This window comes from Peromyscus maniculatus, chromosome 4 (genome assembly GCF_049852395.1).
Source record: "Peromyscus maniculatus bairdii isolate BWxNUB_F1_BW_parent chromosome 4, HU_Pman_BW_mat_3.1, whole genome shotgun sequence".
Classification (NCBI taxonomy): domain Eukaryota; kingdom Metazoa; phylum Chordata; class Mammalia; order Rodentia; family Cricetidae; genus Peromyscus; species Peromyscus maniculatus.
Genome location: NC_134855.1, coordinates 105,599,430 through 105,626,069, shown reverse-complemented (window position 1 = coordinate 105,626,069; position 26,640 = coordinate 105,599,430). Strand labels below are relative to the sequence as shown.

General features: G+C 42.0%; 3 protein-coding genes across 12 annotated transcripts in view; all 3 read left to right on the top strand.

The window, feature by feature from the left end:
• The window catches only part of Bub1 (BUB1 mitotic checkpoint serine/threonine kinase), a 32,032-nt gene extending 30,042 nt beyond the window's left edge, over positions 1-1,990 (top strand). For both annotated transcript variants that reach the window (XM_016009808.3, XM_006991511.4), the window contains exons 24-25: positions 81-187; positions 1,668-1,990. In XM_016009808.3, coding sequence (XP_015865294.3) covers positions 81-187; positions 1,668-1,863 — 303 coding nt within the window. In that variant the 3' untranslated portion in view covers positions 1,864-1,990. The remainder of the gene's footprint in view (positions 1-80; positions 188-1,667) is intronic.
• A 3,858-nt stretch (positions 1,991-5,848) lies between these two features.
• On the top strand, positions 5,849-7,242 carry Mtln (mitoregulin). The gene is made up of 2 exons (XM_042276198.2): positions 5,849-6,115; positions 6,817-7,242. The coding sequence occupies exon 1, from the start codon at positions 5,882-5,884 to the stop codon at positions 6,050-6,052; it is 171 nt and encodes a 56-aa protein (XP_042132132.1). The 5' UTR covers positions 5,849-5,881; the 3' UTR covers positions 6,053-6,115; positions 6,817-7,242.
• A 2,667-nt stretch (positions 7,243-9,909) lies between these two features.
• Nphp1 (nephrocystin 1) overlaps positions 9,910-26,640 on the top strand; it is a 59,960-nt gene continuing 43,229 nt past the window's right edge. For 3 of the 9 annotated variants that reach the window (XM_042276197.2, XM_042276195.2, XM_042276194.2), the window contains exons 1-4: positions 10,177-10,316; positions 16,828-16,901; positions 17,840-17,900; positions 19,958-20,082. In XM_042276197.2, coding sequence (XP_042132131.2) covers positions 10,248-10,316; positions 16,828-16,901; positions 17,840-17,900; positions 19,958-20,082 — 329 coding nt within the window. In that variant the 5' untranslated portion in view covers positions 10,177-10,247. Of the gene's footprint in view, positions 10,636-14,888; positions 14,928-16,827; positions 16,902-17,839; positions 17,901-19,957; positions 20,083-26,640 lie in introns of those variants that run through there. The other 6 variants (XM_042276196.2, XM_076570593.1, XM_076570597.1 and 3 more) reach the window with 6 other exon arrangements.

Below are 26,640 nucleotides of genomic sequence, written 5' to 3'. Positions count from 1 at the left end.
GAGCTTTAAGTTAGAGACGTATTTTAATATACTCACATATAAGTTACTGTTTACATTGCATATATCTATGTTCTTCATAGGTTGATTACTATGGAGTTGCTGCAACAATATACTGTATGCTCTTTGGGACTTATATGAAAGTAAGAAATGAAGGAGGAGTCTGGAAACCTGAAGGTCTTTTTAGAAGGTAGGTTATTGGCATTGGTACTACAATAAAAAAAAATAATAACAGCAAAATAGTAAATTTTTATCTAGCCAGGAAATGAGCCTGGGCAGTGTGGTAACAGCATACTCCTGACATTAGGCACTGAGCAAATCTAGCATCCAATGCCTTGTGAAACCAGTGAGAGCTCCTGGCCATGTGGCTTAGCATCCTGTTCTTGACTATTTCTCTTTACTATAAATGAAGTCAATGTTGGTGAGCCTTGGGGTTTTGTTTGCTTGTTTTCTTCTTTATGTAAATGGAAATGCTTTATGCAAATGGGAATGATGGTTCTGCTTTGCTCAAATCTTATAAGCAAACAAAATAATATAGGTGAAGCTGTTTTGTAAATTACAAATAGAATGGGGTAACTTCTATTACAAGACAGGGTTTTAAACTCCAGCCCTATGTGACTTTAGTTTATAAAATACTTGAAGGTTAGTGACTGGTCTGGAGCTTATCATGTCAGCATTGTCCCTAAAGTAACACTGTAAACATACCTCTGTGGTATTGAATTGAAGCTGATTATTCTATGCAAGTATGTTTCCATATACAACATTAACTTTTTTGAAATATAAAGACATTTACAGAAAAAAAAAAAACCACTCATATGTTAGCCCAATGGAATTTACATGAAAATTCTTGAAAAAATTTAGACTGAGGTTTCTCTCATTCTCCCCACCCACTATCAAAGCAGAAAAGGGAAAGTGTTTGCAAAAATTTTATAAACATCATGTACCGTAGATTCAGAACCCAAAAGAAAACTTAGTTGTTTTTTATTCTTTATAGAGCCATCCAGTTCAGCAAGTACTTTATTTCATTCACTTTGTTGTTTCCCTTGCCCATTGTCAAAGGAGCAGAACGTTCAGAAGGCTTCTCTCTATAGCCAGTAGCATAAAAAAAGCCCAAAGTTTTCTTCTCGGTTTCCATGTCGAGTGAGATTTCAGTGTATCTGTTTTCTCTCCAGGGCCTTCTCTCCCTGTTTTGGAGGGGTTTTTTTGTTTTTTTGTTTTTGTTTTTTTTTTTAGTTAACTTTAACTACTTACTATAAGTGGCTAAGACCCTTAAGTGTAAGCTCTATCCTAAAGAGCACAGCCTATCTCTCCAAATATCTTGCCACGTATGCAGTTAGGCTTATCAGAACCACATAATTAGATTATCAGATTCTGGCAGTGTGGTGTACACAGGAAACAAAAGAAGACAGATTTTTCTTTAAAAGGTGATTTTTCTACTGAAGAACTATTGCTAGAAGACTTTTAAATCATGTTTTTAGAACGAGGTATATTTAGACATTTGGTTGGATTTTTAATTCTTCCTGTTTGTGATGGTTCTTGGTTTGCTAAGACACAAATGGGCAAGAGCTGATCTTTTAACATGTCCACACCTATGGGAAATAGATGCAGGAACAGATTGCTGCGTGTGTTCAAAGTTGCATTTTTTCCATTGTGATACTTTGTCTCTTCAGGCTTCCTCATTTGGATATGTGGGAGGAATTCTTTCACACCATGTTGAACATACCCGATTGTCATCATCTTCCATCTTTGGATTTGTTGAGACAAAAGCTGAAGAAAGTATTTGAACAGCAGTATTCCAACAAGATTAAGACCCTGCGTAATAGGCTAATTGTGCTGCTCTCAGAATATAAGCGGTTGAGAAAATAAAATACAGATATGGACCTTATCCAAAAAAACACTTTGTAAATTTAAAACTCCCTCCCATTTTGAATCCTATTTTTTTCCACACTTTTATTTATGTATGTATGTTAAAAAATAAAGCCCATAAGATATATCCATGTGACCTAGTTGTTATAAATAGTCTAACAAAACGACAAAGTAAGGAGACCCATGTGAAGCAGGCTAATCAGTTGGGTTGCTCTTTGTATACAAGTTTTTATGAGAATGATTCAAATTAAAAAAAAAAAAAGACTTATTTACTTATTATGTGGGTGCTGAGAATTGAACTCAGGACCTCTGGAAGAGCATCCAGTGCTCTTACCCTCTGAGCCATCTCTCCAGCCCACCCTGCTTTGTACTCTTAACACATCCTCCCCCATAGCTTACTTTCTGCTTCCATGTCTCATCTGTCCATGTCCCTTCCTCCTTCCTCAACATCTTTTTTCCTTCTCAAGGTCTTTTTAGTTTCATAGCCTACTGTTACTGTTGACTCCACTTATATGCATGTAAACATTGTAAGTTAGGGTCTGCATATGAGAGAAAACATATTTTGTGTTTTTCTAACTTGAGTTATTTATACTTTCTATTTCTAACTCCATCTATTTTCATACAAATTTCATGATGTACATCTGAATAGAATTCCATTCTGTATGATACCACATTCTCATTACACAGCCATCAGTTGATAGACATCTCCGCTGGTTCCATTTCCTTGCTGTTGTGAAGAGAGGGGCAATCAATATGGATGATCAGATTTCTCTGGTAGAATACTCAGGAGTGGGATAGCCAGGTCATAAACAGTTCTGTTTTCACTTTTTTGAGAGACCTCCACACTGATTTCCACAGTGGCCACACAGGGTTACATTTCAACCATTTCATACTCACTAGCATTTTGTCTCTTGTTAGTGGTAACTGTTCTGATGAGGGTGAGAGACTCAAAGTAGTTTGGTTTGGTATTCTCTCATGGCTAAGAATATTGAATGCTCTCTTATAAGTACTTGAAAGCCATTGCTACTTCTGAGAACGTTCATGTTAGCCCATTTATTGACTGGCAGATCGTGTGTGTGTGTGTGTGTGTGTGTGTGTGTGTGTGTGTGTGTGTGTGTGTGCGTGTGTGTGCGTGTGTGCACTTAGTTTCTATTATTCTTTGAATATTCTATATATTTACAGTGAGAGAAAGTTTTTCCCCACTGTGTAAGCTGTCTCCACTCTGCCAATGTCTCCTTTCCTATGCTACTGGAGTTCTATTCAGAAAGGTTCTGCCTACATCCATGTGCTGTTCTTCTTTTGCTTTGCTTTGCTTTTGGTTTAAGTAGCCTTGTCTGGCTTGGAGCTCCTAGAGATCTGCCTGCCTCTGCCTCCCAAGTGCTGGGAATGTCCACAACTAGCTCCTGTAGTCGTTATGCCGGGGTCCACAAGGCCTTGTTCCTGTGCCACTGCCACCTGACGTCAGGCTTTTGACTTATTGGTTTGGCGGGTAAATTGTATTTCCCTGTAGTCTTAATTTGCATTTCTCTTATTGATTAGGCCAAATATATCCACTTTTTTTTGGGGGGGGGAGCTAGACTTGTGTTCTTTTTTAGTGAACCCCCATTTGTCCATTTTCTGTATGTTCTCTTTCCTTTTGTAAGGCTTGTATGTAACTTCAAATTATTTATCCCAAATGAACTTAGAGTTCTGCTTTATAGACTGATTTATAGTCTTTTTATTATTATTAAGAAATTTTCTTTTCACTTTACATACCAACCACAGATATCCCCTTCTTCCCTCTTCTCCCTCCCCCCCAACTCACCCCCCATCCCACATTTCTCATGGGGAGTCAGGAGAGCCTGGCACACTTAGCTGAGGCAGGTCCAAGCCCCTCCCTGCTGCACCAAGGCTGTATAAGGTGTCACACCCTAGGCACTGGGCTCCAAAAATCCTGTCCATGCACCAGGAACTGATCCCGATCCCCCTGCCTGGAAGCCCCCGCAAACAGTTCAAGCTGAACAACTATCTCCCATATCTAGAGGGCCTAGTCTAGTGCTGTGGGGCTCCATAGCTATTAGTCCACAGTTCATGTGTTTCCACTAGTGTGGCTGGTAATTCTGCATGTTTTCCCATCATGATCTCGAGGTCCCCTGATGACAGAATTCCTCCTCTCTCTCTCATCTATTGGATTACTGGAGCTCAGCCTGGCGCTCAGCTGTGGATCTCTGCATCTGCTTCCATCAGTCACTGGATGAAGGCTCTCTTAGTCCAATCAGCACTAGCCTGATTTATAATCTTATATGGCATTTGACTTTTATGTCTTAAAATGTTATCCTCAATTGAAAAAAAGGCCCTCTAGTTTTTTTTTTCAAAAACTAGTACTAATTTAAATATTTAGGACTATTTCCTGGTTGTTTTTTTTTTTTATTAAGAAAAAGTTTTCATTCATTTTACACACCATCAAAGATCCCCCTTTTCCCTCCTCCCGCCCCCCAGCCTCCCCTGCCCACTCCCCCCAACAAGAAAGCAAGTTCTTCCATGGGGAGGCACATCCAGTAGAAGCAAGTCCAAGCCCTTCCCCTGCCTCAAGGCTGCACAAGGTGTCCCATCATAGTGGTTGTTTATTTTAAATCAGCCCCCTCCACATGCTAATTTTTTTTTAAGCTGGGAGTTTGAAAATATGAAGCCTGTTGACTTCAGCTCACTCTTTGAAGTTTCCATATTACTTTTGGTTTGGGTTTTGGTTGGGCGGGTAGTTTTTTTTGTTTGGTTGGTTTGGTTTTTGTTTTAGTGTTTTGTTTTTTGTTTGTTTGTTTGTTTGTTTTGCTTTTTCAAAACAGGGTTTCTCTGTGTTGCCCTAGCTGGCCTGGAATTCAGAGATCCACCTACCTCTACCTCCCAAGTTCTGAGATTAAAGGTGTGTGCCACCACCACCCATTGCCATATTGCTATCTTTATGAAAGCAGCGTGTATTTGCGTCATTCCTGTTTTTGCTGTCTTTGTGTTAAAGATTGAAAATGATGTGCTACTGGACATTCTTCTGCTTCAGTGGGGACACTTCCAATGTTTATCTGTTAAACTTCATGATACTCTCCTGATATGGCTATTTTAAATTATGTTACTATCTATTGACATTGTTGGTTTTCTTGCCCCAATTTCCATCTGTATTGATCCAACTGTATATGCTAACCCTCTCTATTAATGACACATAATTGGTTTCACACTTGCATTGCTATAAAAAGGTAAGTAGGGGAGATTCCCAAATAGGTATTTATTTTGAAAACAAAACAAACCATCCTGTCCTGGATTGTATCAGTCAAGGCAATGATTCAAACACATGCTTTCTTAGGCCTATAGAAAAGCCTTCTCCATCTTATTGTAACTGCCAGTGTATTTTAAATTTGCCTTGATTTATGACTTTCTTTGTTCTGTAAAACTATAAAACTTAATGAAACTGCTTCCACGTTGGAACACGGAGTTTAGAGTAACCTAAGTCTGTGTCCCCAGGCCATGGTCACTCATAATGGCTCCAGAATAAACTCTGACTTCCTTTAACGTGAGTGAGAGCTGTGGTTATTGCATCGACACTAGTAACTTGGAAGCTGATTGATTACATATTGACATAACATGTGTGCTGAGATAAACAAAATGTACCACTAAAGGCAATTCCGTCCACATTCGTTCATTTAAAATGTATTATTAAAAAATTTCTCTATTCGTTTATTGTTTTAAAATCAAGTTACCAGAAAGCTTAGTTATTCAGCTGCTAAGAAAAACGAACAGGAGTAGATGATACCAACTCAGCTATGATGCAAGGCAATGTCTAATGTCAAACAAAAAATGCGAAGCCTATCCAGAAATCAAGACAGTCTTGCAGCAATGGTAAGATTCTGTACTGGTCAGTTTCTCCCTGACCCAAGAGCCACAGGACGCTGCTCCCTTGCCTCACGCATGCTCGGGGCGGGCCCTAAGTGGGCGCTGAGACGTTTGATCCTTACGCCTTTCCGTACTCCACTCTACGTACCCGGTGGCTGCAATGGCGGACGTATCCGAGAGGACGCTGCAGGTGTCTGTGCTAGTGGCTTTCGCCTCTGGAGTGGTCCTGGGCTGGCAGGCGAATCGGCTGCGGAGGCGTTACCTGGACTGGAGGAAGCGGAGGCTGCAGGACAAGCTGGCGACAACTCAGAAGAAGCTGGACCTGGCCTGAGCGCGTGCCGCGGCCGGAGCCCTCCGGATCCTCACTCCCCACGCCCCACGCAGCCCGGATCGGGTGAGCCGCTCGACTGCACGCCCGGGGGAGTCCTGAGTCGCCTTTGCACGGCTTCTTTGCACGGCTTGCAGGAACGTGGCTTGCACCTAGAGCTCAGAAAAGTTTTGTCTTCTCTAGTTACTTACTCTTCCGGTGTTACGGCTCAGTTTAATGGAATGTTTGACCACGTGCGATAGAATTGCACCTTAACATTTAACTTCGAAATGGAAAACACTGGACAGAAAAAAAAAAGTGGGGGGCGGGGAGGAGAGAAGGAACTGTGAAGTATTTAACGCCCCAGCCCCCAATTTCTTTTTTTGTTAGTTTGGTTGGTTGGTTGTTTTGTTTTTCGAGACAGGGTTTCTCTGTGTAGCTTTGGCACCTGTCCTGGAACTCTGTAACCCAGGCTGGCCTTGAACTCACAGAGATCCGCCTGCCTCTGCCTCCTGCATGTGCTGGGTGGGATTAAAGGCATGCGCCGCCTTTTAATTTTTAATAGACCCATTGTAGAGCTATGGCTTTGATGTTTCTGCAAACTTCAATTCAAAGTTAAGTTTTTGGTAGCCAGATAGAGTAGAAAAAGTAGATGTTAGGAGCCTTGCGTTTCATCATAGCTGTTCATCAGCGCTGTAGTTTTCTTAGCATTCTTGGTTTACCTTCACAGTACCGTAATTTAAAGATTGTGTGTTACTGATATTTTTATTCTTTCTGTTTTTCAACAGCTTGTCGAAGATGGATATAAAGCACTGGAAAGAAATCATTTCTTCTTGCACTTTATGAATCTATTTTTAGAATAAAAAAATTAAATATCTTTGAATATTTTCCCTCCTCACAAAGGAAAGGAGTATTGTGCCTACCATTCAGTTTGCTGCAGCAAGAGCTCTGGATCCTGAAAGCAGAGATCTTCTTATGGAATCTTTCGCATCCTTGGTACAGCCTAGAGGCAGATTTGACCCAGGGACCATTATGGGTCCTTTTTCTAGATGTATTCAGAAAAGATAGGAGCTGTGGCAAGTGACTGAAGTAAACATTATAGATGTGAGAATGAAAGTTTACTGCAAATGTCAAGTTGTGCTGACGTGGAATGTACATGTGAAGGGGAAACCTTTGAGTAGAGCTTAATGATAAATGCCAGTCATGTCAAGTGACCAAGTCCCTGGTTGTTTATTTATAAGATGCATTTCTGACGCACTGTCCTCATTTTTAAGAAAATCAGTTTTGTGTCTCAGCACCATTTAACATAAGAAAATTAAGAAAGTTCATTCTTCAGGGAAACCCCACTACCCATTTTCCTAGGATTGTTGTGCCTTATTATTTCTAACTTTGTTCTTACTCTGTGAATCCATCAAGGGCTGAAATGTTGCTTCTTAGAGCTCCAGCCTGTTTAGTAGGCTGAAGCTTTTTAGTCAACATCCCTCACCCAGACTTAGTTGAGGATCTTTGAAGTAGAGTAAATAGGGTTATTCCCTGTAGGTGGTGGTGGTGTACATCTGTGTGGGGACCAGAGGTCAGCTTCAGGTACCTGCATAGATTGCTCTCCACCTTTTCCTTTTCCTCATGTATGTGTAATATGATGTGCCTGCACATGGATGAGTGCATATGTGAATATATATGTAGTTGTAGATCCAAAGTTTGCCTAGGGACTGCTGCTCCACTTGGGCACTTATGTGGGTTCTGGGACTCCTAACTAGTCACGTTTGCAGCAGGGACTTTAACCATAGACCTATCTCTCCAGCCCCTCACTGCAACTGGGAATTCCTATTTGGCTGGTCTGGTCTGCCTGTTCCCAAACTCAAGACCCTGATCCTCAGCACTTGTGTTACACATTGCCCTGTCCCACCTCGGGTTTTTACATAGATACTGAGTGTTTGGTGGTAGATCTTCATGCATCTATAGTAAGCATTTTCCTAATTGAGCCTGAAGGGACTCTAGCCAGTCCAAGCATGGCAACATGACCTGCAGGCCTTACCCTTCTCCCCCATTCCCACTTCCTTGCTAAAAACTGCTAGATTACATTTCTAAAGCTAACCACTAAGGTCCATTCCCTTATTTGGCCACTTGCTCCTGAGGCTGACTACCAAGGTCCAGCTATCAAAGTATTGAAGTCCAGCAATCAAAAGCTCCCATTGACATGCCAATCAAAATTGAACACCTCGTCCCAGCATGGGGTTTCTCCTTTTTACCTTTACCTTTTGTCTGTGGGCCATGTCTGTCTCTCTAACCAGAGGCAGTCCTTTGTCTGTCGCGGCCCCATCCCCCCCCCCAACAAATATTCATCCCCCTTCTCTTCCTCTGAGAAATTCATCTTGAAAATTTTTTTTTGAAAAGTTGGAAATTGCATTTTATTCATAAAAATACATTCATTTTACTCAACAGGGGCTTTAAAACAGCGGTCCTTAGGTATAGTGTGTAACCTTAGCAAACTATAAAAACAGTAACAAGAATAAAAGAAATAACAAAATCTTAATCCAATATGAAGAAAACCAAAAAACCAAAGCACAAACATCCCAAGGTATAAACCAAGAAAAAAGACAAAATCAAGCATATTTCAGAGTTTCCTTTGGAATTTCATTATGGAAGAGCAAATGAGACAAGGAGCTGTCTTATTCTCTGTAGTGAAATATCTTCAGCAACACTTGTGCATGACATGGCATCAGCTTCCATCTTGGGGTATCTTGTGCTGATACCAATCTCTTTTGAGCCATCTCTCCAGCCCCAGGGTAGGGGAAGTGTTTTTAGTCAACATCCCTCACATTTTGTCCCAAACTGAAAATTCAGGGTTAAACTAAGTTGTGACTGGACCAGCTCTGTCTCTGGTCCTGTTCCTGGAAGGCCTGATATTTGCATTGGTTTTTGTTGTTTTGAATTTTATCTGTGTGAGTTTTGCCCGAGTGCATATCTGTGTACCATATGCATGTCTGGTACCTGCAGAGGCCAGAAGATAGTGTCAGTTACCCTGGAACTGGAGTTTTAAAGCAGTTACAACCTGCCATATGGATGCTCGGAATTGGACCTGGGTCCTTGGCAAGAGCAGTCGATGCCCTTCAGCACCGAGCCACATCTTCAGCCCTCTTTTCTCATTGCTTACATGCAGTATCCAGATACACAACCTCCTTTTATGTGTCTCCTCTGAGCATCCCTCTCTAAACATGTTGGTGTCCTATGCCATACTAATCTCGTTTTCTACTACGTGTTCATGTTATATGCCCTGTGTGTCTTTAGCCTTATAGTGGATCATTCCCCTTTGAGACATCACTTGTGTCAACATATCTTTCCCTTCTACCTTCTCTTATTTAAATATATGAAGTTCCCTCCTTCCCCACACCGGAAAAGTCTTCCATGGAGATGGTACTTCTATCTTGGTCAAGTTGGAATCAGTAAACTGGGAGCCAGGAGTCACAATAGCAATCAGATACATTGGGGATAACATGGTCAGCTGGTGAACTTGGATCATCACCATTCGGAAGTGCAGGGTTGCTGTAGTGGAGTTTGGGAATTGGATTTAGAGGGTTGAGTCTCAGGGGAAATACTACCACCTTTCCTCAGAGTGAACAAAAAAGCGGGGGCTCTTGAGAAATATCTATTTGCTGCACAAGACAGAATCGCCACCCTCAAAGAATTCAGGATGGACCACATGAAAACTTGGGAGAGACATTTCAGCAATACCCCAAATGGCAAGAATTTAAAACCGCCTCTGGGCCAAGTGTGGTGGCGCACGCCTTTAATCCCAACACTAGGGAGGCAGGTGGATCTCTGTGAGTTCAGGGCTACACAGTGAGGCTTTTTCAAAACTCAAATAAAACCGCCTATCCAGTGACAGTGTGCAGCGAAACCGTGAGTCCCACAAATGCCACAAGAAAGCTCTCGTTAACTAAGTAGTTTATTATACTTAAACTGTTTTAAAGATTAGTTTCGCAGAACAGGCGTCGGAAAGCTGCACAGAACAGAGCACTGCATGGTACAAGGTCGTGATAGTGACAAGAAGCACAGTCTGGGACTCGAGGTTCGTCCCCACCCTAAGAATCCAGAGGCGTGGTTTTCAAGCGAATCCCGTGGCGCTGGGTAGCGGCGCCTGCTGATAGCGTCATCTTGCTGAGCTCCCGCTTTGGTTTCCTTGGCAACCGGCGCGGTCCCGCCGGCGGCGGCTAGGCCGATGCTCGCCCGGCGGCCGCGGGACCCGCTGCAGGCGCTGAGGCGCCGCGGGCAGGAGCTGAAGCTGCAGGTAGGTGCGGGGGAGAGGGTCCCACATCCCAGACCCGAGCGCCGGCGGCAGCGTTCTAACCCCGGCCCCCGCCACAGACAGAACCTCCAGAAAGCCTTGCGGGTCAGCGAACACCTCCGTCTAACGACTCACCAGCTCCCAACCTCCGCCTCACCCCTGCCGCCCATGTCTAAACCAGCCAGTTCCACCCCAGTCCTGCGCAGCTCTCCTTTGAAAGCCATCCCTTTCTCAAAGTCGAGTGTAACAGGTGTCAACGAATAGTCTTAATACCTGAGATCCAATAAACGAGCCAAAGACAGGAGAAAAGTTAATTTCAAAGGTAATCAGACACTAGGCTGGTTGATTACATTTCCAGGAATCTACCGTTTGTTATTAAAACTAGGACGGAGGCGGATATACAAAAAGTGTTCGCCACATTTTTTGCTTATAATAGAAAAAACTGGGTATGAATAAAAGATCAGTATTGGGGGAAGGATTAAACTAACCCATAGATGGATTGTTGTTATACAGGGATTCTCAGTTCTTGTCTTGAGGGAAAGGATTTAGTGGCAGGACACAAAGCTTAAACAGAAGTTTCCATAGTAAAAACAAAACATGCTCCAGAGAGGCTGGAGTGGGCTGCAGGAGCTGGAGAGGAGTAGATTTTAACAACTTTTCATCGATATTGATGGCATGAATGGCATATCCATGACCCTCTTTCTCTCTCAAATCACGGTTGACTGGACTATCGTTTTAGGGTATTTCTGATGCTCCCCTAGAAATGCCCATGTATTGGGGTGAGGGGATGTCAGAATTGCAATGTAAGCAATATAATGAAGTCTGATTCTTTGAGGATGCGGCACTTTGTTATGGTACATGTGTGGCAACTGTTCTGGCCTCCTTGGTTCTGTTATAACAGGAACAATCTTAACTGCAGCTTCAAGGATGTTTAACCACAAAGTGGCATTCTGACTGGTCAGGAGACACAACTACCAAGGCAAGGCTGCAGTTTTCCTCAGTGATGTCATTTCCAATTCCTTGTCTACTTAGTATTGTCTGGTGGAATCTGATAGTGCTATGAGCATATTTTCACTAGAGCTTTTGGTGTTTGGAGGTAAATATTTGTGGTAAGATATCAAGTTAGAAATAGACTGTGAGGAGCTGGAGAGATGGCTCAGTGGTTGAGAACACTGGCTACTCTTCCAGAGGACCTAGTATAGTTCCCAACACCCTCATGGTGGCTCACAGCTCTCTAACTCCCGAGGAGCTGATGCCCGCCCAGTTCTAGACTCTGAGGGCACTGGGCATGCATGTGGTACACAGACACACATGCAGGCAAAACACTCATACACACATAAATAAATATGAAAAGGAAAAAGACTGTGAAATGGAATATGCACTACTTCAATAACATTCGTTATATATAGTATACATAAAAAGATATAGAAGGAAACAGGACAGGAGTATGTAGGGCAAATTGCTAATGGTTATTGTTTGCCTTTATATGTATTTTTTCAAGGCACTGAATTCCTATTACTCTTAAAAATAAGAACCAAGGGATGGGGGAAATGATGTAATTATAGTCTCAAAAAAGTGATAAAATAACCAAATAAATAGCAATTAATGGGTTGTCTATTTCTTTTCAGAAATTCTTGTTTTATCTTAGACAGGGTCTGATTATGTAACTCTGGCTGGTCTGGAACTTAATAAGTAGACCAAGTTAGCCTTGAACTCACAGAGCTCCTCCAGCCTCTGCCTCCTGAGTGCTGAGATTAAAGGCATATGCCACCATACCTGGCTATTTTACTTTTTAAATATGTAATCTATTACCAAGTATTTTTTTTCTAAATAATTTAATAATCTCTAACAGATTAAGAGATTTAATGGAGTTTGCATGTTACTTAGTTTTGGACTTTTGTTTTAAAAGTACAAAATTTTGTATGTTTTCACCATAAAGAAATGATACTTTTAGACCATGATTGGAAAAAGCACAGGGACAAATAGACAAACTAGTGGAAACACATGAACTATGACCCAGTAGCTGAGGAGCCCCCATGGAACTGGATCAGGCCCTCTGGATAAGTGAGACAGTTGTTTAGCTTGAACTGTTTGGGAGGCCCCCAGGCAGTGGGACCGGGACCTGTCCTTAGTGCATGAGCTGGCTTTTTGGAGCCTGGGGCCTATGCTGGGACACTTTGCTCAGCCAGGGTAAAGGGAGGAGGGGACTGGACCTGCCTCTACTGAATCTACCAGGCTGAACTGAATCCCCAGGGGAGTCCTTGCCCTGGAGGAGATGGGAATGGGGGGTGGGTAGGCGGGAGGGCAGGGGGGCAGGAGGAGGGAGGACAGGGGAATCCGTGGCTGATATGTAAAATTAAATTAATTATAAAATTTAAAAAAATAATAAAAAAGAAAAAAAGAAATACTTTTGAGAAGATAGATATGACTAGCCTGAATTTAAATGTTCATGTGTATTCAGACATCATTCTTAAATATGTACAGTTTCTGCTCTAGAGACAGTGGAACCTGGGAGAATGCAGTCAATAAATGAGGTGGACTAAAGTCTCACACCATAGCCAACTTTATTCAGAGCCTCAGACAATTTATACTCTGACGGTTAAGAAAGGTCACGTGAGTAAAGTTCTCATGAGTTCAAGCTGTCTACTATCACCAGGACAAGCTGCACATGGCAAAAACAATGTATTTCCATAGAAGCCTCTGAGTAACAACAGCTGAAATAAATTCATTCCTATCCACTACTCCTGGGAGGAGCCTGAAAACACATTCCAAGAACAACTCAATGTTTTGAAGAAACTGAGGTCACAAGACTAGTTTTCTTGGGAGTTTTCTCACAAGCACTAAGAATTCTCTCAGACTCCATTCTTGGACAGTGTTCCAACATATACAACTTCGATTTTTTTGTCTGTCAGCTAAATCTTAAATTTAAAAAATTTAAAGTACAAAATATTTGACAAATAAATATGTAGACAACTTTATATTTGAATCACAGTGGTGAAGACAAAGCAAACTACGGGATGGAGAGATGGCTCAGAGGTTAAGAGCGCTGGCTGCTCTTCACAGGTCCTGAGTTCAATTCCCAGCAACGGCATGGTGGCTCCCAACCATCTGTAATGAGATCTGGTGCCCTCTTCTGGTGGGCAGGCATACATGCAGACAGAACACTGTATACATAATAAATCTTTTTTTTTTTAAAAAAAAAGCAAACTAGTAGTATCTTCTGGAGAATACAGATAAATTAGTAGAACACTGACTTCCACTGAGTTTAGTAGATTTTAATATGGGGTTCTAAATTTACAGAGACATTAAGAAAACCAAAGAAAGCTTCAGAAGTATGTTATAAAAATAATTATTAGTTGGGCATGGTGGCACATGCCTATAATCCCAGCACTTGGGTAGCTGAGACAGATCAAGGCCAGCCTGGGCTACATAGCAAGATACTCTCTCAGTCTCCTCTGCCCTCCGCCCCTCGCCCCTGTTTGTGTGTGTGTGTGTGTGTGTGTGTGTGTGTGTGTGTGTGTGTAATAGCAATTATTGGGTTTTTGGATAATATTTTTTTAGTTACTATTAGATTATTATTTAGACTATGCCTAATCTGAGAGGATATAAAAAATGCAGGTCAGGGATGTTCTCGCTGTTTCCTGCTGAGGAGGGTCTTTGTCAGAGGGGGTAGTCCTGGGTCCATTGAAGAGGGGGTCCTCTGGTGGTGTAGCAGGGAGACAGTTTTAACTTGATTGGCTGTGATGGATCACAGTTACCATCCTGTATCCCTGAAGAGCTTAGAAAATCATTAGAGGACTGTAAGCAGATGACTAGGTTGTGGAGTAAAACTGAGAGATTTTCTGGGAAGGCTGGGGAGGGGGAGGAGCAGAGGCAGGAGAGACTGGGTCAGTGAGAGAGAGTGGACATAGAGTTAATTCAAGGTGGCAGTGACTGGTACCATTGTCAGGACTGTTGCACCAAATGAGCTATCAAAAGAAGGGAGCAGGGAGAAATAGAGGACAAGGTAAAGAACTGCATCTGGTCTGGGATGAAAAGGATGAAGGTCCCTTTTAGCCAGATTTCTCCACGACATCTAAAGTGTCTTTTTGCAGATGTATTGGGAGCAAATGGAGTGTTGTAGGGCAAGAGCTCTTGGGAGAACTTGTATGGAATCTTCTGTTTGGGTAGAGGGTGAAATTCAGTAGGTAAAATATTTAAAAGACAAGCTGAAAACATAAGTACAGGAATAATAAGGAGGAAAGCGTGAGCAAGGGTGTGTGTGTGGGGGGCGGGGGTACAGAATGGGAAGGAACCCTGAGTCCATACATAGGAGGAGGCCTGTGGTTGAATTTCATCTGGCTCCTATCTCTAGGCATCATCTCAAACCAGTTAGGATTTGTTGGCGTGAAAGCAGCACTGTTCGAGGGGCACAAACCCCATCCTTAGCGCAGTCAGAGCCGGTCCTTTGTAATTCTGGAGTGCGGCAACAGCCAAAGAATAGAGTTGGTCCTGAAGGATGATAAGCTGAACTGAATTGGTGAGACAGAGAGCTTAATGGATGCAAAGGAGGCTTCAGTCCAGCTGGTTTAGTTCTGAGTCCTAAAAGCAATGTCCACGGTGTCCAGAAGAGGAGTGAGTTGGATGGCCCATGGCCCATTAGTTTCCTTTTTTAGGTCATCTGAACTGCTTTTAGGGGTTTGGCGGCATCAGTCTCTTGGTAACTGCTTCAAGGCTGACAGAAAGGGGAGCAGCAGCTAGAGTGTCTCAGAAGATGATCCATCCAAGGGGGCCATGAAAAATCTAACAGATGGCAAAAGTCCAGAACATAAGTCAAGAGATAATAACTGTACAACTTTGTGATGGGCATTAAGAGACAAAGGTACATGAGGAAAACTTTTACACCAAGATGAACATGAGTCAGTATAATGTGAGGTTAAATGCAGTTGTACAACTGGCTAGACCATGACCAGAGTTCTGCAGAAGGATAAGGTGACTGTAATTAGCGGTGTGTTTACATCAGACTCTTGCATAGAAATCTGTGTAAAAGAAGTCAGGTAAAGTCAGCATCCAAGGAATGAATCTGAACAGGAAGTATCTAAGTGATATCCCTTGCTTCTACATAGGATGACTTGTGTATATTTGTTTCACATATTAACAATGACCATTATTATTTAATGAACAAAAACAGTATCTCAAGTAAAACATAATTTTTGGTGAAAAACAATTTGCTAAGGTGAAATTGGGACTCTTACCTTAAATGACCATATCTAGCATTTGAAAACATGACTGTTGGTGTCTTCTGGTTGTTCAGGTCTTGTTTCCACAGCCATATTGGTGAGACTTGTCGGAGTAAGAGACACCGTCTCACAGCAGACTTCTGTTCCTTTGGCCTTTGCAATCTTTCCATCCCCTCTTCCAAAATGTTCCCTGAACCTTAGAAGCAGAGGTTGTGTTGTGGGTGTATCCATTGGGACTGGGCTCCACAACTCTGCATTCTGATCTGTTGTGGTTTTCTGTGATGGTCTTTCGTTGTGAAGAAGAGTCCTTGGTGGACGAGGAGCCCTTTAACGCCGTGTCTGGAAAGGATGCATTGATAGCATTGGCTAGTTTTTGCCTGTTCCTGCAGAGATACCTGAAGGGAAAACCAGGAATAGATTTCCATCTCGGTGTCCACAGGACACAGAATCACCTGTCATTTGGGCCATGGCTTTGATGGCTGGCCCCGTCACTGGGGGGTGAATTTTAATAGCACTCTGCTGGGCACCACACACCAGTGAAGAGGAAGCTAGTGCAATTTTATGTCTCCCCTCCCCAACACTGCCTTTCCACATACTCTGTAGAAAAGCCAAAGAATTCGTGCCTCTTGGTGGGTGCCTACCAAAGGTAAAGAGAGTGCTTCAAAATACTAAGTCAGGAGAAAGTCCTGGTATAGTCAAGACCACGAATCTTACTTGGCAGTAAGGAATGAATGGAGGTATTCAATATGAAATAAAGCACGAGGCTCAGGAGGCTTACCAGAGCCAGGCTAGCCAACTCCCTTTTCAGAAATGTCCATGAGCGGGAAATCTCATTTGTACTGGGACAGTGAGCAGGTATATCTCAGGAAAGACAGAGTGGAGATTTATTAGGAAATAAAGTCACTCTTCAGGGCAATTTATCTTGATAAGGTTTTGGGTTATAAAGCATATCCATCTGTTAAAATGCAGCCAATGTGTGCTTCAGATTTGTGCACCTTCGTGGGAATCTTACATTAAGCAGTGAGCTCTAGCTAGTGAGGCCAATGGTAGATTATTTGAGGAACGTGCATTGGTGACTTGCAAGGGAAAAAAAAACTGCATACATAAAACAAACAGGTATAATAAGATGTTAATGAAAGGATCCAAGTAGTGCTGTTTGCTATAAAATTCTACTTTATGGTATGCCCTTGTTCAAAACTGTTTATTATATATTGGGGGGAAAGACTAGTAAATTCTATTTCCTAAGGCTATACAATAATTAACATGTTGTCTTAAATTATCTCCATTTGTCATAGGTTGATAGTCTGGTTACTGAAAGCCAACTGACAGGTGTTCTGGAACCGAGTAAAAGGAGAGATATTTACCAAAGGTAACAAGTGCTGCTCATGTGCTGTCCAGGGGCTGCACTTCTCAGTGGTGCTGTTTAGATAGTCAACAGTGAGGCACAATCCAGCCAGGCTCCCTCTCCCTCTCCTTCCCCCTCCCCCTCCCCCTCCCCCTCCTCCTCTCCCAGTCTCTCTCTCTCTCTCTCTCTCTCTCTCTCTCTCTCTCTCTCTCTCTCTCTCTCTCTGTCAGTCTCTTACTCTCTAACTCTTACTCCCCCCCAATAAAATAATAATGCAGAATAATGTGGAAGTAACCGTGGGTAAGCTTTTCAAAAATGTATGTAAAAATATTACTTTCAAGGGGTCTGTATTAGAATGGAGAAGGTGAGGACGGAATTGTGTTAGGAAGAGGGAAGCCTGCTTACATTTTCTTCTCTGTGCTAAGCCTCATACTTGGCACTGTACAAACTTTTTCTTCATTCATCTTCACAATAACACTGTGAGATACCTGTTAAACATAAACGAGAAAATCAAGTTAGACGTTGAAGTAGGAAGACAATACAAATGTTTAGGGCAACCGAGAAACAGGAGTTCTATGAAGGGAGAGGTGGTACTTAGCTGCATCCTGTGGTGATGAGCCTAGAGTTTCTGGGTAGTGATGTAACACAGATCCAGAAGAACCACAACATAGCTGACAGTGTGGACTTGCTGTCCTCATGACAGTAACTGTAAAAACAGCAGCTTAGGAAGAGTTACCCTAGGATACTGGCCCGAGGAGCCCAGATTTGGTGACCTGGTCACAAATCTCTAAAAGCCATTTGTCTGTGCTTGGGGTAGTAAACTTAAGCTGTCTTCATGTGACAAACTGTATTCTAGGTGAACAGTGCACCTTGCCACTCAGAGACTGAATGATTTGATAAAAATAATTTCCTAGTTCTGACAACAGAGAACTGACTTATACTTTATCTTTTAAAAATTTTAGATGTATCCAGTTAAAACAGGCAGTAGATGAAAATAAAAATGCTCTTCAAAAATTAAACAAGGTAAGTATGATGAATCACAGAAATCTCCTTTTATACAAATACTTGAAGTGGGAAGGAATTTCAGCTGGGAAGTTCCTGGGTTTGCTTTAGAGCTGCAGTCTGGCCACAGTCAGCTCTGAATTGCTGCTGTCTAGTTTGCTTCTGTGGCTGTGATAAACACTGTGCCCCAAACCAACTTCAAAGAGGAAAGTTATTTAACTCACAGGTGACCGTCTATCATCAAGGGAAGCCAGCAAGGGAAGCCAGGGCAGGAGCTCAAGGCAGGAACTCAGGCAGAAACAAACAGAAACCACAGTAGAATGCTGTAGACAGATTTTTCTTTGGGCCGCCAGCTTGCAAATTATGACCTGGAGACTTATTATTAATTATAAAAGCTTGGCCTATAGCTTAGGCTTGTTCTACTGGCTCTTATAACTTAAATTAACCTGCTTTTATTAATCTATATTTCACCACATGGCTTTCGTTAATTCTGTACCTCTGACTTGTTCTGCATCTTCTGATGTCTCCTCTGTGCTTGGATTCATCCCCAATTACTCTCTTTGCCTGGAAGTCCCACCTAGTCTTCCTGCCTAGCTATTGGCCATTTAGCTTTTTATTAAACCAATCACAGTGGCACATCTTTACATAGTGTAGTCAAATATCTCACAACAGAATGCTGTTCACTAGCCTGCTCTGGGGCTCACATCCAGCTGCCTTTCTTATACACAGGCCCCCTCTGCCTGGGCTGGGCCCTCTGACAGCCATGCCAGCAGGCCAAGCTGATGGCTGAATTCTTCAGTTGAGGTTCTCTTTGCTAGGTGTATCAAGTGGACAACCAGGAAAAGCCACCACAGTTGCCCATTAGCTTCATTATGAAGCTTTACTTGAAATCAGAGCAGCCAGGACCTCAGATACTAAAAGACTCTTGCTGTGATCACATTACCCAGCACTGCCACCTCAGAAAGCCTAGAAACAGCTACTTACAGGGTTTTCCGTTCTTTTACATTGGAGTAGTTGTGTTTTACAGTTTAGAAATGCTTCTGTGGAGAAAGTTTAGAAATGCTTCTGTGGAGAGAGAGTACCTGGTTAAGAGGTCTTTTGATGACACATTATCTCTCGTATCAATGATTCTACAGAAGTAAGATGAACAAGAATTTGCTCTTGACAGTCCTGGGATTTTTAAACATGAACCAGAGTTTCCATGGTGTCGAGGGCTAAAGCCCCATGGAGCATTTAAAGTGGAGTCCCCTGTTCTGAAGGCTCGATTCTGCACCTGAGCATCTGGCGGGTTTTTTGTTTTTGTTTTGTTTTTGTTGTTGTGGTGGTTGTTTTTATTTTTCAAGATGGTTTTTCTGTGTAACAGTCCTGGCTATCCTGGAACTGACTGTGTAGACCAGAGTGGCCTCAAATTCACAGAGATCCACCTGCCTCTGCCTTCTGAGTGCTGGGCTTAAAGGTGTGTATTACAATCAATCCATGTGAGTCTATTAAATGGGTAAGAGAATTAATTAAGATATAAATTGAGGAAATATACTCATGATTACAGAACGGAGTAGATAGCAGAAGTCAAGTTGTCCTCTGATCTGACCTGGAGCAAATACACTTCGCCGCAGGAGAAGGGAGAAGGGGCCTGTGACCTTTCTCCAACTCCTTATAAGAGGTCACGTACAACGGCAGGAAGCACCGCCCCCTTTGGGCCATATAGCCCAAGGTCATGGGCGGAGCAGATACCACTACAGGTGTGCACCACAGCACCTGGCTTCTTTTATTTTTTTTTTTTTTAGTATTTATTATTTTTTAAGTGTACGAATGTGTGCCTGCCTGGCTGTATGTGCCACTTGCATATGCAGTACCCTCAGGAACCAGCAGAGGTCATTGGATTCCTTAGAACTGGAATTAAGGCAGTTGTGAACTGTCACATGGGTACTAGGAATCAAACCTGTTTCCTCTGCTAGAGCAGTAAGCACTCTGAATCCCTGAGCCATCTCTCTAGCCCTGATGTTGTCCTTTTTAAAGTAAATATATCTAGGGAACCTGGGGCTGGTTTTCCAATGAAGCAGATCCATGTTCTCTCACAGGCTGATGAATCTGCACCTGTCGGGAACTATGAGAAGAGAAAGGAGGAGGAGTACAGTCTTCTGGAGAAGCTGACCTGCCAGCTGCAGGAGCTTGCTGTGGGCATCAGCAAGAAGGACACACTCAAGTATGCTCCCGTCTTCCTCCAGTCCTTTGTCCCCACCTTTTATATTTGGTTAGGAATCGAGACGTACGGCAGTGTGAGCAAAAATGTGTGTATGTGTTGTGGATTCTAGAATGTGTTAGCTTGTGTGAGAGATGCAAAGAAGCATCATAGTCTCTGCCCTCAGACTATCCTAGCTGAGGCAATAGATTAGAGATCTGAAAAGCTAAATAAACCAGTGTTAGAAAATACTCAAGCAAGGGATGTGATTTGGGTTGTCTTCTTATATCATTCCCTCTTTCAAAGAACGTAAATGTTGAACCATTGAAAGCAGAAATGTGCTTTTTGTTTTTGTTTTTGCTGGAAAGAGCATTAATAATAGTTTTTACAAATTATAGAACAAAAATCCAGTAGGTCTAAATAAACCCAGTTGTGGAGGAAAAAAGCAATTAAATCAATTATTGAGACTCTTCAAATGCTATTGCTCAACTATTTGATACAGGCTCTTGCTGTATAGTTAAGGGTGGTCTTGAATTTGTAGTCTTCCTTTCTCAGCTGCCTCAGGGCTGAGATTATGGGCATATGCCAGCATGGCCAGCTTGTTCTCTGGCCTTTTACACTGAATTTAGGGAGAATGATGGATATACATGCACACATTTTGGGATTTTTCTGATTTCTAGGATTGAGAATGACCGAGTAGCCAGTGTTGTGTTTATGTTCCCATTAGAAACAACTGTAAGGTCTGGGGGTGGGGGGTGGTCAGCTGTAGGAAGACACTGCACAAAACAGGACTGATATCCTTCATACACCGAGATGTTCAAAGTGAGTCCTGCCCTCACCTGTTCCCTGGAGATGAAGTGGACCCTAAGCAGCTAGCCAGCAGTCTCACTGAGCTGACGGGTCAGAGATCACATTTTAGAGTTGCTGAGTCCACTGGGCCTGGGTCCTGGTATTATAGAGTGGAAGGACTTGAAGAGAGACAAGTACAGACATCTCATGTCAACTTGAGCTCCCAGGGCGTGATTCCAGAAGACCTAGCAGAAGGTCTGTACTAAGAAGCTGACAGCACTGGCCAGTGATGGTACAGGCCTTTAATCCCAGCACTCAGGAGGCAGAGACAGGTGGATCTGTGAGTTTGAGGCCAGTGTGGTTTACAGAGTGAGTTCCAGGACAGCCAGGGCTATGTAGACAAACCCTGCCTCAAAAAAAAAAAAAAAAAAAAAAAAAGGTGGAAGCTGAGAGTTTAACAGATTGTAGAGGCTGGAAAAATTCAGACTTAGAACCTAGAGTAAAGAAACTAATGAAAACCAGGCAGTGGTGGCGCATGCCTTAAATCCCAGCACTTGGGAGGCAGAGGCAGGCAGATCTCTGAGTTTAAGGCAAGCCTGATTTATAGAACAAGTTTCAGCCAGGGCTTTGCAGAGAAACCCTATCTCAAAAATGAGAGAGAGAGAGAGAGAGAGAGAGAGAGAGAGAGAGAGAGAGAGAGAGAGAGAGAGAGAGAGATTAACCTTAATGAGATCATAGGAAGGCACAGGAACTAGAAGTAAGGAAGAAACTCTCAGAATAAAGACAAAATGGAAGTAGATGCCCAAGAAAGCATAAAAGTAGACTATAATGGAATAAGGCAACTGTATAACATTAAAAATATCACCACTCTAAGAACACAATATAATCCAGTGTGTAAATGTGCACATCACAATAGCTAATAAAGAGTTACTAGAAATGCCAAAACATAAACAAAATTCAAGGGGAAATAAACAACAGCATAAGCAGGTAGCACACTTGGGATAGCAAAGGTGGGATCAGATCTGAACAAGACAGTGGAGCTGGCTGGCAAGGACTTCTGAAAATGCGAATGATACATTAAAGAAAAGTCAACCTGGAAGGAAAAACAGAAGAAATAGGAAGAGATAGCAAAGGTTCATAGAATCCTAGTGCAGAAAGAAATCAGAGGAGCCGTCTACAGCTGAAACGAGAATTTCATAAATCAGGTTCAGCCTACAGATCTTAAAAGATGGTAACATACCTCATAAGCAAAAGGGACAAGAATGCCTAGACACCGGATGAACCACATGTGAGGGTTTGGAAAAGATCTGTAGGACAGTAATTTCCAATATGGTGACAAATTTATAGACAAAAAGGTACCTATTAGATTAGAAGATTGGAGTGGTAAGTGGGGGAATGAAAACTAGGGAAAGAAAAGGTCTGAGATAAAACTTACAGTAGATGAAAATTTAAACATTGAGTGGTTTAGGATTACAATTAAGGGAGGAATCTGTGACCTCAAGGACAGGTTGAACATTTTTAGTCTTAAACACAGGAAGGAGAAAGAGGAAGAGGAAAGGAAGAGGGGAGAGGGGAAGAAGAGGGAGCAGGCAGAGGAGGAGGTGACAGCAGTCTATTGCTCCAAACTCCAAACCGAATATGCGTTTTCTGTTCCTGTTTATCTTTGGTGTCAGCACTCTGTGTGTGTGTGTAGGTGGGAGTTTCCCTGTGCTTGTCACCTGGCACCAGAGTCCCACAACCATTTATAAAATTCATGTGTCCCGCCTGGTCCACGGTCAGGACAAATCTCTCTCACCCACTGGTTCCGCAGCCACTCGGACCCAAATAAACACACAGAGGCTTATACTATTTACAAATGATATGGCCTAATGGCTCAGGTTTCTCACTAGCTAGCTCTTACCTCTTAAATTAACCCATTTCTATAAATCTATACTTTGCCACCTGGCTTGTGGCTTACTGGTACTTTTACATCTTGCTTCTTCTGGCGGCTAGCAGCATCTCTTCTCTCTGTCTCTTTCCTCTCTCTCTAGTTAGAATGTCCTGCCTAACCTTATTCTGCCTCACCATTGGCCAAACAGCTTTATTTATCAACCAATCAGAGCAACACATATTCCCAGCATATAGAACAATATCACCCATCATGTATGTATATATGTGTATGTGTGTATACATATACATATATATGGCCTTTGGTTCAATTCCCAGCACTCTAAACACACAAGACCAACTAATCTAATCCAAGGTTGTTCAAGGAAGAATGGGTAGAGGCAGAATTAAACTCAGTGCCCATGCTGTGAGCACCATATAGAGATGCTTGAGCAGAATGTGCAGGGACAACTCGAGGGTTTGAAAACAGTCCAGTGCCTCGGCTTCTTCCTCCTCAACCCCTCTAGCCCCTGAGCCCAGCTCAGTGGTGGAAACTGTCATCCACACTCTTCTCCTACTTTTCCCTTCCAGCTCCAAACAGGGGCAGCTTTTGTCCAGACAAGCTTTCTCTGCTCACTCTGCCTGGATGTGACTTCAGGTGATCTTTTTTTTTTTTTTTTTTTTTTTTTTCAAGACTCTAAAGCTGTTTTTATTCATTTCTTTTTTTTTTTGTGATATATATTTTTTATTTTACAATACCATTCAGTTCTACATATCAGCCATGGGTTCCCCTATTCTCCCCCCTCCCACGCCCTCCCCTTACCCCCAGCCCACCCTCCATTCCCATCTCCTCCAGGACAAGTCCTCCCCCGAGGACTGTGATCGACTTGGTAGACTCAGTCCAGGGAGGTCCAGTCCCTTCCTCCCAGACTGAGCCAAGTGACCCTGCATAAGTTCCTGGTTTCAAACAGCCAACTCATGGAATGAGCACAGGACTTGGTCCCACTGCCTAAATGCCTCCCAAACTGATCAAGCCAATCAACTGTCTCACCTATTCAGAGGGCCTGATCCAGCTGGGAGCCCCTCAGTCTTTGGTTCATAGTTCATGTGTTTCCATTCATTTGGCTATTTTTTTTTCAATAATTGAGTAAAACTGAAATTTATTATATGCCACAGTCGTCCTACGGACCTCCATGCTATATATATATATATATATAGCCTCTATGGTTCTATGGGTTGTGGTCTGATTGTTCATTTTATATCTAGAATCCACCAATGAGTGAGTACATACCATAACTGTCTTTCTGGGTTTGGGTTACCTCACTCAGGATGATATTTTCTAGTTCCATCCATTTGCCTGCAAATTTCATGCTTTCATTGTTTTTCTCTGCTGAGTAGTACTCCATTGTGTATATGTACCACATTTTTTTCATCCATTCTTCCGTTGATGGGCATCTAGGTTGTTTCCAGGTTCTGGATATTACAAATAGTGCTGCTATGAACATAGCTGAGCATGTATCTTTATGGTATGTATCAGCATTCTTTGGGTATATGCCCAAGAGTGGGATGGCTGGGTCTTGAGGTAGTTTGATTCCTAATTTTCTGAGAAACCGCCATACTGATTTCCATAGTGGTTGTACAAGTTTACATTCCCACCAACAGTGGAGGAGTGTTCCCTTTGCTCCACATCCTCTCCAACATTGGTTGTCATTGGTGTTTTTGATCTTAGCCATTCTAACAGGTGTAAGGTGGTATCTCAGAGTCGTTTTGATTTGCATTTCTCTGATGATTAAGGATGTTGAGCATTTCTTTAAATGTCTTTCAGCCATTTGTAGTTCTTGTTTTGTGAATTCTCTGTTTAGCTCTTTAGCCCATTTTTTAATTGGACTGTTCAGAGCTTTGATGTCTAGTTTCTTGAGTTCTTTATATATTGTGGAGATCAATCCTCTGTCAGATGTGGGGTTGGTGAAGATCTTTTCCCAATCTGTTGGCTGTCTTTTTGTCTTATTGACTGTGTCTTTTGCCCTGCAAAAGCTTCTCAGTTTTGAGAGGTCCCATTTATTAATGGTTGTGCTCAGGGTCTGTGCTGTCGGTGTTTTATTTAGGAAATGGTCTCCAGTGCCAATGCGTTCAAGAGTGCTTCCTATCTTCTTTTCTATTAAGTTTAGTGTAACTGGATTTATGTTTAGGTCTTTGATCCACTTGGACTTGAGTTTTGTGCATGGTGACAGATATGGATCTATTTGTAATCTTTTACATATTGACATCCAGTTATGCCAGCACCATTTGTTGAAGATACTTTCTTTGTTCCATTGTATAGTTTTGGCTCCTTTGTCAAAAACCAGGTGTTCATATGTGCATGGATTAATGTCAGGGTCTTCAATTCGATTCCATTGGTCCATATGTCGGTTTTTATACCAGTACCAAGCTGTTTTTATTACTATAGCTCTATAGTAGAGTTTGAGGTCCGGGATGGTGATGCCTCCAAGGGTTGCTTTATCGTATAGGATTCTTTTAGCTATCCTGGGTCTTTTGTTTTTCCATATAAAGTTGAGTATTTTTCTTTCCAAGTCTGTGAAAAATTGTGTTGGGATTTTGATGGGGATTGCATTGAATCTGTAGATTGCTTTTGGTAAGATTGCCATTTTTACTATGTTAATCCTACCTATCCATGAGCATGGGAGATCCTTCCATTTTCTGATATCTTCTTCAATTTCTTTCTTTAGAGATTTAAAGTTCTTATCAAAAAGGTCTTTCACTTGTTTAGTTAGTGTTATCCCAAGGTATTTTATATTATTTGTGGCTATTGTAAAGGGTGATGTTTCTCTGACTTCTTTCTCAGCCCTTTTATCATTTGTGTATAGGAGGGCTACTGATTTTTTTGAGTTGATCTTGTATCCTGCCACTTTACTGAAGGAGTTTATCAGCTGTAGGAGTTCCCTGGTAGAGTTTTTGGGGTCACTTATGTATACTATCATATCATCTGCAAATAGTGAAAGTTTGACTTCTTCCTTGCCAATTTGTATCCCTTTGATCTCCTTTTGTTGTCTTATTGCTCTAGCTAGAACTTCTAGTACTATATTGAATAAATATGGGGAGAGTGGACAGCCTTGTCTTGTTCCTGAATTTAGTGGTATCGCTTTGAGTTTCTCTCCATTTAATTTGATGTTTGCTGTTGGCTTGCTATAAATTGCTTTTATTATGTTTAGAAATGTTCCTTGTATTCCTATTCTTTCTAAGACCTTTATCATGAAGGGGTGTTGGATTTTGTCAAAGGCTTTTTCAGCATCTAGGGAGATGATCATGTGGTTTTTTTCTTTCAGTTTGTTTATATGGTGTATTACATTGACTGATTTCCGTATGTTGAACCATCCTTGCATCCCTGGGATGAATCCTACTTGGTCGTGATGGATGATTGTTTTGATGTATTCTTGGATTCGGTTTGCCAATATTTTGTTGAGTATTTTTGCATCAATGTTCATGAGGGAGATTGGTCTGTAGTTCTCTTTCTTTGTTGCATCTTTGTGTGGTTTGGGTATCAGGGTAATTGTAGCCTCATAAAAAGAGTTTGGTAGTGTTCCTTCTGTTTCTATTGTGTGGAACACTTTGAAGAGGATTGGTATTAGTTCTTCTTTGAAAGTCAGGTAGAATTCTGCACTGAAACCATCTGGTCCTGGGCTTTTTTTAGTTGGGAGACTTTTGATGACTGTTTCTATTTCTTTAGGGGTTATTGGTCTATTTAAATGGTTTATCTGGTCTTGATTTAATTTTGGTATTTGGTATTTATCCAGAAAATTGTCCATTTCTTCCTGGTTTTCCATTTTTGTGGAGTACAGGTTTTTGAAGTATGATCTGATGATTCTCTGGATTTCCTCATTGTCTGTTGTTATGTCTCCCTTTTCATTTCTGATTTTGTGAATTTGGGTG